At 38.9% G+C, this 18,713-nt stretch overlaps 1 protein-coding gene across 3 annotated transcripts in view; it reads left to right on the forward strand.

Moving 5' to 3' along the window:
* Window positions 1–18,713, forward strand: part of bmpr1aa (bone morphogenetic protein receptor, type IAa) — a 201,535-nt gene that overhangs the window by 170,436 nt on the left and 12,386 nt on the right. For all 3 annotated transcript variants that reach the window (XM_052041370.1, XM_052041371.1, XM_052041372.1), the window contains 5 exons: window positions 8,024–8,123; window positions 9,495–9,594; window positions 10,517–10,655; window positions 15,782–15,974; window positions 17,968–18,265. In XM_052041370.1, the coding sequence (XP_051897330.1) occupies window positions 8,024–8,123; window positions 9,495–9,594; window positions 10,517–10,655; window positions 15,782–15,974; window positions 17,968–18,265 (830 nt within the window). The remainder of the gene's footprint in view (window positions 1–8,023; window positions 8,124–9,494; window positions 9,595–10,516; window positions 10,656–15,781; window positions 15,975–17,967; window positions 18,266–18,713) is intronic.

Raw genomic sequence — 18,713 nt, forward strand, 5'->3', positions numbered from 1 at the left:
TTTACAATATGTGTCTTTACAACAAATCTAATGTTGCTGTTCAATGTTTGTGGGTCATTGGTGTTGGATTATTCCCACAGAAGCTTCTCCGATTTGCTTGGAGAACCCAGCATGTTGTTTCATAGATTTAGTGGTCCGTCTTTACACACAAATATTCCAATGATAGACTGTTTCTTATGTCTCTGTGAATGTGAGGAGATGTTGTATGCCATTGGGTGAAAACCAAGGTTAGGTTTGATTTCATGGTACCAAATCATGTAATATTCTGTACTTGAAATTAATAACTATATATAAAGAAAGAAGTATCTTAAATTATATCCACTTCTCCCTCAAGACACAAAGTATGAGTCTATTTCAGCTTCTGTTTCTTCAGCCTGCACCATTTGCAGGCAAACCCTGCCTTCTCGTTGATAATGCCAACACAACACAAGTGTCTAATGTTTGTCCACAACTCACTGGACGCTGGAATTGATTAAAGAATAATACTTTTTTCACATTTTTTTTAATCTTTCTTTCTCATTAAGGAGAAGCATATGATCATTAAAGAATGGAACACTTTTCCATTTTTATGAGTTTTTTTCAACATCAAGTATTGGCAGTTTCTAAGCTCTACTTGTGTGCGTGAAAGGATGTAATCAGTTTCAGCTACCAAATATAAAAGAATTTGTTTCTCACTGTTAAATTAAAACATCAATCAGGGAATTGTATTTAGGAGCCGTGAGGTATTGTTGCAGCTATATAGGTCCCTGGTCAGACCCCACTTAGAGTATTGTGCTCAGTTTGGTCACCTCACTATAGGAAAGATGTGGAAGCCATAGAGAGGGTGCAGAGGAGATTTACAAGGATGCTGCCTGGAATGCGGAGCATGCCTTATGAAAGCAGGTTGAGGGAACTCGGCCTTTTCTTCTTGGAGAGACGAAGGATGAGGGGGGACCTGATTGAGGTGTATAAGATAATGAGAGGTATTGATAGGGTAGATAGTCAGAGGCTTTTCCCCAGTGCTGAATTGGTGGCCACAAGAGGACATATGTTTAAGGTGCTGGGGAGTAGATATAGAGGAGATGTCAGGGGTAAATTTTTTACTCAGAGAATGGTGAGTGCGTGGAATGGGCTGCCGGAAATGGTGGTGGAGGCTGATACGTTAGGGTCTTTCAAGAGACTGTTAGATAGGTATATGGAGCTGAGTAAAATAGAGGGCTGTGGGTAAGCCTAATAATTTCTAGGGTAGGGACATGTTTGGCACAGCTTTGTGGGCCGAAGGGCCTGAATTGTGCTGTAATTGTTCTATGTTCTAACAAGATACAATGAATTGCTTGCTTATTGGGAGCATCCTTTCTGTAAATAGATGCCTCATAAATTTTGCAAAGGTTTAAGCTTCAGACTTAGTCTTTCATAGAATTAGCAGTTGCATTGGCAGATGATGCACACTTCTTTTGAATTAATCTTTGAAGAAGTACCAAGTTTGAAATGGCTACACTCTCAGCACAGTTGAAGATCTCCACACTACCAATTAAAGCTGTAGGATAATGGTTTTAATTTTATTAATTCCAAATTAATGGGAATTTGGAATAAATAATTTTGTTTTCTTTAATCGAATATTGGGTTGTACAGAAGGTTTGTCTGGCCATTCCTTACTCAGTTGGACTGAGCTAATGGAAGTCCCTTGTATCTGTAGGTTATTGACAAATTCTGTGAACAGTCTTAGTGGACCTGGACCTAACTGTCTTGTATTTGACATTAAACCTCAAGAAGGGCATTAGGTCAGACCTTCTTAAAACATAAGTACTTTATCTGGAAGGTGTTTTATTCCTTAAACAAATATTTTTCACTTTTATAAATACTAAAGTCACAAAGATTGTCTGAGAATTTGTACAAAAATGCGTTCCAGGCATCTTGTATTCTCTTTACAGTGTTCTAGTCACATTATTTATGTTCTGGTCATTTTGATTAGATTGCTCAAGTCATGAACACACTGTTGGTACAATACTACTTTTTGAGAGAAATATTGGAATTGACAGAACTGTGGAAATTCTGTTGGCATACATTGAGAGTACAGAATCTGTATGTTCCTGTTAGGATAAAAGGCAAGGCTAACAGGTTTTAGGGAGCCTTGGTTATCGAGGGATCGTGAGGCCCTGGTAAAGAAAAAGGAGGAGGTGCATATCAGGTGTAGGCAGTTAGGATCAAATGAGGCACTTGAGGAGTACAAGAAATGCAAGAGAACACTTCAGGAAGAAATCAGGAGGGCTAAAAGAGGACATGAGGTTGCTCTGGCAGACAAGGTGGAAGAGAATCCAAATGGTTTCTATAGCTATATTAAGAGTAAGAGGATAGCAAGAGACAAAATTGGTCCTCTTGAAGATCAGATTGGCCATCTATGCGTGGAACCAAAAGAGGTAGGGGAGATTTTAAAGGAGTTTTTGCATCTGTGTTTGCTTGGGAGACAGACACAGAGTCAATAGAACTGATGAAAAAGAACAGTGAGGTCATGGACCATATCCAGATTACAGAAGAGGAAGTGCTTGCTGTCTTGAGGCGCATTAGGGTGGATAAATCCCCAGGGCTTGACGAGGTGTCCCCTCGGACCTTGTGGGAGGCTAGTTCATGAATTGCAGGGGCCTTGGCAGAGATATTTAAAACATCCTTAGCCACGGGTGAGGTGCTGGAGGATAGCTAATGTTGTCCCATTGTTTAAGAAAGGCTCCAAGAATAAACTGGGAAATTATAGGCTGGTGAGCCTGACTTCGGTCGTGGGTAAATTATTGGAAGGTAGTCTGAGGGACAGGTATTTGGATAGACAGGGCCTGATTAGGGATAGTCAACATGGCTTTGTGCATGGCAGGTCACGTCTAAACAATCTAATAGAGGTTTTCGAGGAGGTTACCAGGAAGATTGATGAAAGGAAGGTGGTGGACGTTATCTACATGGACTTTAGCAAGGCCTTTGACAAAGTCCCGCCTGGGAGGCTGCTCCAGAAGGTTAAGTCACTTGACGTTCAGGATGAAGTAGTCAATTGGTTTCAACATTGACTTAGCGGGAGAAGCCAGAGAGTGGTAGTAGATGGTTGTCTTTCTGATTGGAGGCCTGTAACTAGTGGTGTGCCGCAGGGGTCGGTGCTGGGTCTGTTGTTGTTTATCATCTATATTAATGATTTAGATGATAATGTGGTAAACTGGATCAGCAATTTGTGGATGACACCAAGATTGGGGGCATAGTGGACAGCGAGGATGGCTATCAAAGCTTGCAAAGTGATCTGAACCAGCTGGGAAAATGGCAGATGGAATTTAATGCAGACAAGTGTGAGGTGTTGCACTTTGGGAGGACAAACCAGGGTAAGACTTGCACAGTGAATGGTATTGAGTACAGGAGTTGGGATGATATGTTGAAGTTGTATAAGACATTGGTGAGGCCAAATTTAGAATATTGTGTGCAGTTCTGGTCACCTACCTACAGGAAAGATATCAATAGGCTTGAGTGCAGAGAAAATTTACACCGATGTTGCCAGGACTTGAGGACCTTAGTTACAGGAATAGGTTGATTAAGTTGGGACTTTATTCCCTGGAGCACAGGAGAATGAGGGGAGATCTTGTAGAAGTATACAAAATTATGAGGGGTATAGATAGGGTGAACGCATGCAGGCTTTTTCCCCTTGCGTTGGGTGAGACTAGAACTGGGGTCATAGATTTAGGGTGAAAGGTGAAATATTTAAGGGGAATCTGAGGGGGAACTACTTCACCCAGAGGGTGATGAGAGTGTGGAATGAGCTGCCAGTGGAAGTGGTGGATGCGGGTTCAATTGTAACATTTAAGAGAAGTTTGGATAGGTACATGAATGAGAGAGGTATGGAGAGCTATGGTCCAGGTGCAGGTAGATGGGACTAGGCAGAAAACCAGGTCAGCATGGACTAGATAGGCTGAAGAGCCTGTTTCTGTGCTGTAGTGCTCTATAACTCTATCTCTATGGTCGGCAGTGAGTAACATTAGAAACGGAAGCTATTGAAGACACCACGTTAGTGCTTGAACATTGTGGTGTATATTTATATCCTGCATATGGTATGGAATAACATCATTAGGATATATCTTTTGTAGGTAGTCAGATAACTAACTATTTGCTCATTCAGATACAGAAAATCAAATTCAAACAGGACTTCTTGGTAACTGTTATAATTTAATATTATGTAACTATGTTTGCATTGACTATCAAACAAACAATCATTTATCAATGCAATAAAGATTTAAATTCAGAACCTAGCAGTGTATTCTCTTTGATCTATTGTTGCCTGGTCTACTTAAGATGGAGTGTCTTATTCCTATTTTCCCTCGGTAGAGGTCCAACCAACATTTCCCTTTGTTCTCTAAATATTCTTTTGCTTGATGCAATGATATTGTAGACTCTTTCACCTTTTAAATGGGACTAGCTCAGGTAGGCAACTTGGTCAACATGGACAAGTTGGGCCTGTTTCCGTGTTGTATAACTCTGACTCTATAGCTTAATTTTCTGCACTCCAAAAATTCCCTTGCCAACAGAAATTAATTCAAATAGTCTCAAGTAGTTTAAAGAATATATGTATGTCATGTTTATGAAACATTCTCGTGCCTTACAAAATGGCACTAAATGGTAAACTGCTTGCCTGACATCTAACACTAGATGAGTGTAAATTCCCTTGAACTAAATAATAGGAAGTCTTCGGACCCTATTGTAAACTTTGTTCATAGCCACCAACCTCGTTCCTTTCCTGACATCCATCAGAAACCACATTAAACAGTTTACAATCTCGATATCCAGCAATGAGCTTTGGACCACACATCAATGCCATCAGTAAGATTGCCTAATTTCACCCCATAACGAGAAAACAATTCTGCCCCTGCTTCAGCTCACCTGCTACAGAAACCTCATTGCTACCTGGAAACTAAGCTCTATTTGCTGAACTCCTATTCAGAGAGGTTCATTGTTCCTCAGTCATCTTTCCCTTACCCCATTTCCACTATTATAAGCAAAGAATAAAAACTCCTTGTTTTTGTTAGGAAATACAACTCACATTATGTACCACCAAGCACTTACTTAAAATCATTGTATGTAAAGAAAGTAACATGGTGAGACATATGAGCTCTGTTACTTCAATGCGACGTTAAGCTGACGTTAGGATTTTCAGCTTCACAGAGGCTTGCTCAGTGGGGACAAAAACAGAAAATGCTGGAAAAATGAAGAGATGTCCCTGGAGCACAAATCCCAGTCTATTGCAGATGTCACCATTTCTAGCTCTCCGCTTGGTCTGGGTGTAGTTGACGGAGACTATTTTAGTGTGATCAAAGAATGTAATTCAACACTGGATTGGATACAGATGGAACTGCAGAGGTAGAGGTAAAGGGGATTGCACCATTCCAAAGACTAAAGCAATTGCCACAAGCCTGGTGTTGCCCCAAGTTGGAGAGCGAGTAGTGACTCATACTGAGACCTGCTTTCAATTAAATGGGCCAGGTCCCAGAGTCTGTTCTGGGCTCTGCTTGCCTGGGAGAGATTGGGCCTTTACTGTATCTGCTCCTTGTAATCTCTTGCTCACTCTTACTCTTCTTCCCTCTTGCACTTTACCATGTTTCTTTTTCTCCTCCACCCCTATTCATCCTTTTTCCCTCTCCTCCAACTCCCCCCACCCTTCTTGTTTTCTTTCACCCATGCCACCCCTCAAGGTTGTAAACGCCAAATTCAGTTTCTGGCAAATGTGATAAAGATGCTAATGTCAGTGGCTAAGAAATGAAGTTTGTGATGGGCACCGAACACAGTGGTTTCAGTCGGCCCATATTCAGTTGGAGGAAAGAGAGGAGTACTACTTTTAGTCATTCTGGCTGTGGAGCCAGATGAGAAAAGGACTTTGTTGTGGAAATGCACAGGAATATTTCTCCATCCTGTTGGAGGTATTCCTTTCGTCCTATCCATCTCTCTCCCCACACCTTCCTCTACTTAAAACTAACCTGTTCTTTCCTTCCCAATTCTGATGAAGCGTTCTTAACCTGAAGCATTAATTTTATTTCTTTTTTCCATAGATGCCAATTAGTGTTTCCAGCTTTTACTGTTTTACTTCAGACTTCCAATATATGTCGTTTTTTTGATTTTCAAGAAATAATTTCTGTAGAGATTCAGTGATAAACATAAAAATTGACCACGTTATTGTGTGTTATCCAGATGACAGAAACGTTGTTTACGAATGCCTTTGCATCTCTTCTGCACACTGTGTATTCTTACCATTTGTCAGTGATTTTTCAAATATATCCTTTAAAAGTTTTTGAAAGCATTCAGTTGATATTTTGAGTAGGGCCATGTAACAGGAAGATTGTTTTCCTATAGCTTGGTCTACCTTCCAAAATGAGGTACAGGTGACCCCCTGCATTATAAGGGGGTTGCATTCCTAGAAAACTGGTTGTATTGTGATTTTCTATAACATGAAGCTGCGTCATCTGCACAGATATCAAGAAATGAGAGCTGAAAAAAAAACAAATGTTGCATTGATTTATTTACATTTGTTTTCACAAATCCAGTGAGAGCAAATTTTATTCCTTATCTCAAATTTTTGGGTGGTGATTTGTGAATTCTGTAACCTGAACGACTGTAACACTGGAGATAAAGTCTCCAGATGCTGGAAATCTGGAGCAATACACAAAAAATGCTGGAGGAACTCAAAAGGTCAGGCAGCATCTATGGAGGGAAATGAACAGTCGACATTTCAGGCTGAGATCCTTCATCAGGACTGGAAAGAAAGAGGGCAGGAAACCCCCTCCCCACCTTTTTATTCTGGCTTCTGTCCTCTCCGCCCGAAATGTTAGTTGTTCATTTCCCTCTGTAGATGCTGCCTGACCTGCTGAGTTCATCCAGCATTTTTTGTGTGTGGCCTATAACACTGAGGTCACCTGTAATGGGACCTGCTTTTTTGTAAGAAAGATAGGGGCATGGCAACCCAGTTTCTTAATGGATGGAGTTTTTTTATGGCCCCATCCAGCCTAACGGTGTTATGGTACAGGATACCCTGTATGTGGATAAGGACTCACTGCAAGGAATTGTGCCAGGTTTGGCCAGTTTTAGTTCGAGCTAGATTTTGCCCTTTTTGGGTTTGTTTTGTTTAGTTGTTTAAAACCAGTGGAGTGGGAGTATGTGGCTGGTACAAGCAGATCTCAATGGTTTTCTTCATTTGTTGCCCCATCATCACATTCCCATTTAAAGTGAGATCTTGCTGTGGGTACTATGGTGGAGCAAGCTCTGCCATTTGTTGCTCGTGTGGAAATTCATATTCTACTAATTAATAATATATTTATTCATTTGGCCAGAACATGCAAAATCCATGTTGTGGTTGTGGTGTCTCAGATTTTGCCTTTGGATATTGTTACTGCATTAAGGAGGCAGGATCTTTTGTTTAGGAAGATAATGTTATTGAGAAAAATGAGGATTCAATGTAAGAAATTACTATTATCGGGTGTTTAAGTTAATGAATATACAAGTTGTGGCTATCAATCACACAGTCGATAACTATTGCCCAATTTTAATTGCCTTGGAGAAGGTGGAAGTAATCTTTTGTCTAAGTGCAGACCTTGTGGCAAAGGTTCTCCCATTGTGCCATGTTAGGTAGGGTCTTCCAGGGTTTTGATGCAGGAATGGCGATCTATTTCCATGTCAGGTAGTTTGTGAATTGAAAAAGAACTTCATGTGTCTTGTACTTGTGCAATAATGCATTGGTGATAAGTGCCATCCTTGCCACAAACAAAATCCTGAAAATATCATTTTAAATTGCTGAAGTTAATGTGGAAGAAGGGTTCCTTTAACTAAAAATGTTGCATATTCAAATGATGTAAAAGATTTTCTTACCAGGGTAATTTGATCTGACTGCTCGATAATTCACCTGTCTGCCATTTAATTTAAATCCCAGTTTTAAGCATGACATGTAAACACATCTCAGTTACTTGCCAAAGTATTTTATTTGGAACCTAGACTTGCAAATGCATAAATCATTAATTTTATATTTTTCCCCCTTCTGCAGGATTCAACAAAAGTAAGAAAACGGAGAACAATTGAATGCTGCAAGACGGACTTTTGTAACAAGGATTTACGTCCAACACTTACTCCAATTACTAATACAGGTAAGCTGTAGGTAGAGCTTGCAATTTCTAGATGTCTGAATTTTTCTGGCTCATTAGAAAGACTTGATATTCTTAATTATAGTATTTTAATTGGAACAGTTAAAGATTTTTAATTCACTTTGGAAGCTCTTACTGATAACTGAGTTGAAATGTTTCAGATGGAGACACAAGAGACCGCAGATGACTGCAGTTTCTGATGCTCTATGTTAATTTCATTACTCCATTTTGCTGGCAGTATCAATTTCCCCAGCTATTAATTATCTGGAAACATTACTTTATCTGCACTAGAGCACTTTTATCTTTCAAAGTGGGCTGATGCCTTTGATTTATAATAACATTGCCGTAGTTTCCACTCAGCTGAAATAATTTGCTGAACATGTATCCCATCAACTCTCTGCTCATTACTGTTGCCTTAGGTTCAGTAGTGTTCTGCTGCTAACGTATAATTTGTGCTTATTTGAATGGGTGATACATTCTGCATTAGGTGGGAGTGACGGAGACAGCATAACATTTTTCCATATTCTCAATTATTTTGCTAATGAATTGTGAACAGTAATGCCAATACTAACCAGTTACACAAAGTATTATGCAGGTTGAGTCCAAATCAAATGTAGCCTTCAGATGAAGCAAAGTTAGGAAGAGGAATAATTTGTACCAAGATGTATGACTATAATTTAACCCTACTTTTAAGCCACTGTTAATGTGTGGTAATTTGATTTTATATCATTAATGGTCAATTAACAAAACTTAATAGTATGAAGCATGGAGAGTTGGTTGGATCAAAAGAATTCCTCTGTGTTACAAGCTAAGGTGTAAACCGCCTCAACCCTGACATGTCACTGCTCCATTGCTCCGGTGCTATGGTCATAACAATAGAAGATTACTTAAGCAATTACCCTTATAAATGTGAGTCCAGGAATTTATAATGCACAAAGCTAGCGTGAAGATTTCTAATATTACTCAGACTTTCTTTACAGAAACAACTAAATTCCATTCTTTCCTAAATTAGAAAAAAACTTTTTATATTTTCTCAAAGTAATATGTGCACATCTTGTCAATCATTAATTTTAATAATTTAAGTTTAAATTTCTTATCACATTCCTTAGCAGAATCATTTAAGAACGAACCTTCCAACTGTTAATTCGAGTACAAATTGATGTGGTTTTCTCAAACTGTTATAGACTTTTTGTGCTGAACATTTCCATCAACATTAGAAGGTGGTTTCTGATGTCAGATTAGCTTGGGTAAATCTTTTATAGTTTTGATGGACACTTGTGTACCAGAGCTGTAATGGTCATCAGTACAGTGGCCGTGTACCAAATTACACTTGATTCTTGACTTTTGTTTAACATGGCCTTTCATTGAAAACAGATGGACTGTTTGAAGGTGACGTCCACCGGCTGGGCCTGTTAATCTCTCTGATTGTCTGCATCTTTGTGCTGATTATAATCACAACTGCTTTCTACTTCAGGTAAAAGCCTACTCAAGTTTGTTTCAAATAGAAAAATAAATCATACATGCTTCACTTGTTTTTATTATCACAGTTGCTTCAATGTTTTCAATTTAGCTATTGTATTAATGTAAAATCTGTGATTTAAGGTGCTATCGGTTTTATCCTTTTATGTAGAAAAGTGTTCGTTGGTCTAGACGGTATGGTATTTTAAAGAACAAAACTATAGATAATGCCACCTAAAATAAGGTAGCAGATTAGATAATGCGGTGTGATTTCTTGTGTGTTGCAACATTATGGTTGACAATGAAATTTAAGAACCTACTTTCAGGTGGATATTTCTTACATCATTAAGTGTTTTTTTTTCTAATGCTGCACATAGGGCAACTGCTGGCAGCCAGAACATCATCACTTGGAGCTCAAAGTGGCATGTACCTCAGCTAGTCTGAAGGTGCAAATGCTTAGAGCCCAACCACCAGTCTGTAGGTTACTTACTTCTGTTTGTATCTCAAAATCAAAAGAAATGAAGGGAAAGCAGTCAAAATGTAGTCATCCTCATCCACTAGAAGAAATTACCCATTGTGTACAAACATCTGAACTGGTTCAGGTCTGTTAATTAAAGTTTCAGTGGTGTCTGATCAGGACTGAAATTGTGGCAAAGTAGTTGTGAATGGTCATGTGGTCAGAAAGTTTCTTTTGAAAGTGTCACCCAGTTGTGATTAGTGTATTGTGTTGGCATGTGCTTTTTTCTAGTAAATTCAGTTCCTTTGTAATGGTTAAGTCTTTATAGTCTGACAATACAATGAGGAGTGATGTTTATTTGTAATTCCTGTTTCACTCTAAGATAATTTCATTGTATTACTGTGTGGTTTCTCCCATTTGTGCATTGTGTGCTAAAAGTAGATGAAGAGCAAAAAGATGCTTAATACCAATTATTTTTCAGGTACAAAGGGCAGGCAGATAGACGGCGTTACAACCGAGATCTTGAGCAGGATGTGGCCTTTATTCCACCAGGCGAGTCACTGAAAGACCTAATTGATCAGTCACAGAGCTCGGGGAGTGGATCTGGACTCCCTCTATTGGTAAGAGCACTAATTACACAGTTTCAGAATGCACAGTTTTAGGTGGTCACAAGCTGAGTTGGATCTCCAGGGAATCTGTTACTTGTTAAAGTAGTCTTGTTCTCCATGTCAGTTTTATAATCTTTGTACTATACTCCATACAAAATAAAGAAAAGCTGAGCCAAACCCAACAATGTAATAGTTTTGCCCTTTTTTGAAAGATAATTCACATTCTCTCACTCACCCACTCAAACACCCACCCACCCTTCCTTACCAGGCAACTGTTTATTTCTAGGATTCCATCAACCCTGCCATTACAACTTGCATAAAATTGGCCTCAGCTGTCTTTTTACCACTTCATTCTTTAACTGAAGAAGCATCCACTCTATTCACACCACCTCCCCACTCGCCCACTCTGTCTTCTCACACTCGACTACCATTAGAAACCTGCCTGCAACAGATAGTAAGCATCCTTGCTTGATTTTTTCCCCAGAGGCAAAACAGCCAGGAGATTTCCTCAGTTTTCACCAAAAAATATCTGACTCTAACTCCCAACATATGATCATTCTAATGTAAACCTGTATACAGTTACAAAAAAAATTAGGTTGTAACCACAAATTCAGCATTTAGAGATCAATTACAGAAATACCAAGTCTTCACTAATTTAAGCACAAATTCCAAACTATCATTGTGTGGGATTGAAAATGAACTAATTATCCAACCAAAACTATTCTAACTGCCACCCCGTCACTTGATCCTAGCAATGTTTTGGTTCTTAAATGATCTCAGCATTGTCACCTTCACTTTATCGCTTAACTCTTTCTTGCACTCTGTGCAGTGAAGGTTGCTGATATCAGACCTAAGTTTGATCTCTATTCCAGCATTTGGCACTAAATTTAATTTTCCTGCTCTACCTTGACAGTGTTATACCTCCCCTATTTTCTCATTCACTTGACTCCTTTCAAAGCTAAAAAAAAAACTCGTTGCTCCATATTTTCCCTCCTAATTCACATTTCTATGATTAAAATCAGCATTGTGATCCCCTCCAATATTTCAGAATTTCCATTAGAAGGAAAGGAGTGAATTTGTCTTTGTATGTCAGGCTTCATATCTCTCAGGACAATGTCACATTTGTTTTGATAATCAAGTTTGTAACAGATAATTTGAAGTGACATGCAGTAAAATTTGGGTCTTTTCGTAGAGTGTCAAGTGGTCACCAACTACAAAATACCAAAGAAAACAGTGAGTTTAGAAAGTGTAGGAGAGATGGTATCTCCAATATGGTGGGCATTAGTCATGTTGACATTCTGTAAAACATCAGCTTTTAGGTATTGAAAAATGAACAACTAATCCTCTGTCTGTTATCACTAGAATTTTATTATGGTGCATTGCACCAGTAATACAATTAGATTAATCATTTGTACTTCCAAACTCAAGCCTCAAGTATATTGGCATGCTTCCATTGGGGAAAGTATTCCAGCCATTAAAACTTGTTGATGTGCTGTAAAAATGATGCAATTTGCTGTTAACATGCAATGGAAACTTCTTAAAATATTGGCTCATGAATTTTTTTCTACATTGTTCGGATGCCAATGTGTTAAGTGCACCCAATAATTTTATAAGAATTTAGAGAACAACAACATACCTTTGTCATAAAGGTACACAAGTGAGGTAATTATGATCCAAGTGTAATGTGGCAAAACAAAATTATTCAGACTCGCTATAAAATATTTAAACTTTTCGTGCTGCAAGTTAAATTAGGAAAGATTTCTCCTTTGTTTTCTGGTAAACATTGTTAAATTGTAGCATTTAAGTAAGCAGTGAAGTTCAGAAGTTGTGAAGAAAAGTGGAGGGTGCAGTTTTCTCTAAACTCTCCCCCTCCCTCCCCTCTCCCACCCCCAGCCTTTGAAGCAAGGTCGCTTCTTAATGACCCATTGGTGAAATTTTTAAGGTAATAGTTTAACCAAAATAAATTTACTATTGTAAAACTTCAAAGGGGACTAGAGTTAAAAATGGTAGTTACCGATAAAAAGAAGTCATCATTCCAAAAGAATAACTGGCTTGCTGAGTAAAATACCAGGGAAGGCCATTAAATCAATAGAGATTCAAGAAGATATGAGTTTGTGACAAAAGAAGGGATTAGGGAATAGTGAGAAGATTTATGACCATCAGCCCCCAGTGACCTATTTGAAAGTAGAAACTGAACATGCAACTAATCAAGAATGTGAATTCTTATTCCTAAAGTACAAGGGAACTGCTGTGCTCCTGTCAAAAGAATTGAAGGAATGGATATTTTGATTGATTGAGCTGAATCAAAAACATTTTCACTGATTTTCAATCATAAAGGATAGTGGTAACACCAGGAAGAATCTTGTAAACAAAATAATTTTATGTATTTGCTAGTTGCTGTATCAAATCTCCCAAATATGAAATGCCTGCTAAAATATTCAATCAACCAACACCTGGTTGGCTAACGTAAAGATGTGGAAGAGTTCTGTATGTTAGGTTATTAAAATCCTGTAGTAATGTTCTGAAGACAGCACCACACAACAGAGTCATGAATCTGTTCAGTCTGCAAAGGTGACCCTGAGCTTCCAGTTACCTGTCACTTCAATTCTCCATCCCACTCTCATTTTGACCTATCTGCCTATGGCCTCTTACACTTTTCTAATGAGGGAATACAACCGCATCTTCTGATGAGGCTTATTACAGCCAGCAGGACTTAATCAACCTTTCCAGTTTGTATCAAAACTAGCTAGCTCAGATGAAAGGTCATCAACTTGTAACATTACTCAGCTTTTCTCTGTCCACAGATGACTCCTAACCTGATGGGTGTTTTATTTCAAATTTCCAACAGCTGCAGTTTTTCCTCCCTTCTCTCTGTTTTCCTTCATCTTCTATCAACACCTTCTGCAAATTGATCACCTCCATTTAACAAGCCTTCACCACCTACTGTTAGCGGCATCACCACTATTTGGATCTTTCAGTCTCTGTTGAGAAAGCAATCATAACATTCCCTTTGTTCTCTATACTCTTTCCCCCCTCTCTGCACCTTAAAACATGCTTGCTTTCTCAATGAAAGGTCATCAACCTGAAACCTTAACTGTGTTTCTCTCCACAGTTGCTGCCTGACCTGCTGAGTACTTCCAGTATTTTATGTTTTTATTTCACATTTCCAAACTCTGCTGTCGTTTTGCTTTTCGATTCGTGCAGAGAATGTTGTCAGAGGTTCCATCAACCTGAGGCCCAGCTAAAATGGTCATTCTTCATGTATGTGATAATGAGCATTAGTGCACTGTCCGTCCATAGTGTTACATTTAAACTAAGTCTCTGCTAACCTACAATGGGTACGTTTGTGTGCACACATTTAACCTACAACGGGTACATCTGTGTGCACACATTTTTGCAGCTGGACTTAATAGAAGTGATAAGTAGCAGAATCCTGCTCATTTTCTTTTACTCCACCCTAGGGATATTGAAGCCAATTGTAGCACCACCATTCTAGCTAAGGTGTTCTACATGCAGAAATTAACCCTATAACCATTCTGCTTTACTTGACTAAATGACAATTAACACATGCCCTTTGAACCAATGAGGGAAGTGGTACAACTAAGAGTACTGGGAACTGATCAAATGCAGATTCACCACTACAGCATTTGCACCAGAATCCTGGGCAAGAAGACCTTAACTGGCAAGAGTTCAAGAGATTGCACTTAACAATTCCGATAATGTTTTTAAAAATTCAATTACAAATTTCTTTCCACTTTGTCATTCAAATGCTGCAACTGCTCAGGTAGAATTGCATTCTAGGTTGACACTGCTTTAGAAATGCAGGTATCACAAGTGAGTATTGCATAACAAGTGTGTGTAAAATGGAAATGAGAAGAAATCATTTTGCTTTTGTTTATGAATGAACAAATGTTGTAAATTACTTCGGTTGTGATGTTATGCATGGCATTTCCCTTTGTACCAACTTTTATTACATTAGTAACGTAATGTATAGATTATCATGAACGTCACTTGAGCTACTAATATGGAAACCACTACATAAGACTGCTGTTATAAGACTATTGAACAGTTCCTTAGTACAGTAAGATGGACTCTTGACCTCACAATCTACCTCATTATGACTTTGCACCTTATTGTCTACCTGCACTGCACTTCCTCTGTAGCTGTGACACTTTACTCTGCATTCCGTATTGTTTTACCATGTACTACCTCAATGCACTGTGTAATGAATTGATCTGTATGAACGGTATTCAGGACAAGTTTTTCACTGTACCTCGGTACAAGTGACAATAATAAACCAATTCCAATTCCGATAATGTTTTTAAAAATGTTGTCAACTGTATTGGCAATAAATATTAGATAATATAAATTATATGTGTACAAACCAGTTTTTTCAGTTTATCATATTATCTGAAACCCTTTGATTAGATTACATCTAAACTGTATGTCCAAATAACTACTTTCTTTATATAATGGTCAACTGGATGATGAATTGAAACAAAGATTTTCACTGTGGGAGGCTTTCCTCCATTTATTGTAGTACTCCCACTGCCATGAAATCCTGCAAAATTTTGTGGCTTCACTCTTTCTTGTGGGTATTTTTGCCAGAGCACTTCTAAAAACTACAGTACTTTGGCTTTGTCATTTTTTTTTCCCTTCCCTTACACCTACATCCTACTTCCTCAACTCCCACAGGAATGCAGGAATCTTGTACTGAAACTAAGAACGTCTGAAGTCAGTTTCTATTGTCAATTTAAAATATCAAATAATTTTTAGTTTCTTTGAAAGATAGCAATCAGTGAGAAAATTAGACCCTAAAATCCCATATTTACTTGGACAAAAGTAGTTTTAAAATAATTATTTTGAATACCACTAGATCTCTTAAACAAGCAATTTTTGATAGGTCACATCTCAACCCTTCAGTTCTTTATAGTTTATAAGGAAAATATGCAATTCAATCTAAGATTATGTGCAAATGTTCCAGATCTCTGCTCCACAGCTGCTGCTATTGTTTCCCCATAACCAGTACAACCCCAGTGTTTGCAAGAATTGAAAAGTTATTACTTTCATTATTATTTTGAGCTCATCTTTTTGGTTTATTCCCAAACTGAACTGTATTTCCTCTCCTTCCCCCTCAGGTGCAACGTACAATTGCGAAGCAGATTCAGATGGTTCGGCTAGTGGGGAAAGGCCGCTATGGTGAAGTATGGATGGGGAGATGGCGTGGTGAAAAGGTGGCAGTAAAGGTGTTCCCTTCTGCAGAAGAAGCCAGCTGGTTCCGTGAGACTGAGATCTACCAGACAGTGCTAATGCGACATGAAAGTATTTTAGGTGAGCTGGTCTGACAGTCTAATTTATATATGCGTCTGCTTCTGCTGGCAACTCAGAAGAAATAGGCCTTGTATGTGTGGTTTGCATGTGTGAAGTACCCCAGCAGTCATGGCTTGCAGTCAAACTATGTTGACTTCCCTACTGAGCTCTTTGTTTTTCCAAAACACTACATTATTTTTGGTGAATGGATGACAATAATAGGGCCACAAAAAAATCTCCTGGAAACTCCTTTACCCCTGGGGGAACCACTGCGTTAGGGAGTGAGAGACAAACTGGTGAAAAAACAGAAGACACAAATTGGTGAGAGCAAGATGGGGAAAAAAATCTGAGATGGGTGAGTGAGTTTATTTCAGCTTGTGATATCATTTTGCTTCAGCAGTCAGGGAGTTTTAATGTGTCCATCTGGTGGGATATGGGTTGTAGTAAATTGAATTGGTTTTGGTTTTACTTATGAGTTCTATAACTTGTTGCCTTATAAAGTGTTATAAGTCTGTCTCAAAACCTGAGACAGCAACAACCAAGTCAATCTTTTTGTCTTAATTTACCCCAAGAGGGGTGGCAAGAAAGAGTAGGAAAAGCGTCTTTTTGATTGACGGACATATCTTGCCACAGAAAACAACCTGCTTGGTCATACTGTTTCTCTACACGATTTGATAGTTTGTTGAGGTTTAGAGGCCAGTCGTAACCGGTTTCAGTAAGCATACCGAGTCCTGTTGATTTTCCCCTTTCCTCTATAATTACAAAGTAAGCTGAATTGAGTTGGATTTGATTCACCTGAGCCCATTTGTATGGGACAGATGCAGAGGGTTGAACAGGCTGACCCTCTGGATCTGGGTGGAAGTCATAAGAAACCCCACTCCAGGAACTCTCTGACTGACAGGAGATGAGGCTGGGGCCAGAGCTTTGCTTCTGCCAAAGCTGAGAAGCAGTTTGGAAACATAAAGCTAATAAGATTGTTTTAAATAATTAAAACTAAAATAGTAAAACAAATAATTTAAAATGCTAAAAAAAATAATTTTCAGGTAAACCACACCCCTGGTGTTCTTCTCCCCCCACACTCACTTGTCCACCTAGTTCTCTTCCCCCTCTATTCACCTTTCCTATTCCCTCCTCGTTCCTCCACCTGGTTCCATCTGCTCATCATCCCCTCTGCATCTGGTTTCACCTGTCACCTTCCAGCCTCTGTCCCACCTCTCCCTCATACTCCTATATACTGTCTGGCTTTCCTCCTTCCTTAGTCCTGATGCAGGGTCTTGACCCAAAAATACTTTTTATAATAATTAGTTATCTTTTTCCATCTAATCTCTGAAAGCAGAGCCGCACCTATGCCAGGTCTGACTAGTGTCAGATCAGAAGCGGATTTCCCAGCATAATGTTGGGGATCTGGGGGGGAGGGGGGGGGACCATTTTCACCCAGAGAGTGGCGACTATCTGGAATGCACTGCTTGAGAGTGGTGGAAGCAGAGTTGATGACAGTATTTAACAAGTATCTAGTCAAGCACTTGAATTGCCCAGGTATAGGAGGGTACAGGCAAAAGTGCTAGAAGATGGGATTAATACGGATGGAAGACCACAGCTGGGCAAGGACATCAGTGGCCAAGTGGCCTGTTTCCATGCTGTAAGGCTCTGTAACTCCAGTCCCAGCTCTGAAGTGGACACTGTGCTGAGTACACAGAGCACAATGACAGATTCACCATACTTGCATAAGTCCATGAGCAGCAGAATGCCATTCGGAACAGCTGGCCACAACCAGCTGAATTCAGCCCAGTATATTTTTAAATTAGTACAAATAACTTAGTTCCATCCTAAGTGTTTTGCTATTCTTGTTTGTTTCTGGTTCAATCTCATTTCCTTTTTTTTCTCCAAGATTTCTTAACCATCACAATATAGGAACATATTCATGAGCATGGGAACATGTAGTTAGTATGTACTTAGTTTATTATACAAGAAGGCTAGTGCTAATCTTTTGTCTTTATCATTTTATATTTCACAGGATTTATTGCTGCAGATATTGAAAGCAAAGGTTCTTCGACATGGCTGTACCTGATTACAGATTACCACGAGAATGGCTCACTGTATGACTACCTGAAGTGCACAGTGCTCGATACCAAGGCCCTACTGAAGTTGGCTTACTCTGCTGCCAGTGGGCTCTGTCACCTCCACACAGAAATCTATGGTACACAAGGCAAGCCTGCTATTGCACATCGTGACTTAAAGAGCAAAAACATCCTGGTGAAAAAGAATGGAACCTGCACTATTGCTGACCTTGGTCTAACTGTGAAATTCAACAGGTAATGAATCTGAAAACAAATCTATTTTTTAAATCAGACTCTAACCTTGAAGACTGGGCTGGAATAATGCTGGTAATACCTCACATAGCAATTAAAAATACAAAGTCCATAGACAATGTCTTGCAACATGAGGAATTATAAAATATTTTACATCACAATTTGTAAATAAGGGAACTCCTGGGTTATGAATGACCTGACTTATGGAAATCCAACTGCAAGTTCTCCCTTACATTTTTAAACCATTTTTTAAGATAATAATGAAATGTTTTGTGATGTTCATTAATGACTGGATACAGTATATGTTTCATTAGCATGGGTAACGTTAGGATGAATATTTAATGAAATGAAAGAATTATAGCAATTGTACGTAGAGCAACTCAATATAGGTTACTATAGGAAATGGATGTTTCTGACTTGCAGAAAAATCAGCTTACAGACAGTTCTCAGG

The sequence above is a fragment of the Pristis pectinata genome, chromosome 30, assembly GCF_009764475.1.
Source record: "Pristis pectinata isolate sPriPec2 chromosome 30, sPriPec2.1.pri, whole genome shotgun sequence".
NCBI lineage: Eukaryota > Metazoa > Chordata > Chondrichthyes > Rhinopristiformes > Pristidae > Pristis > Pristis pectinata.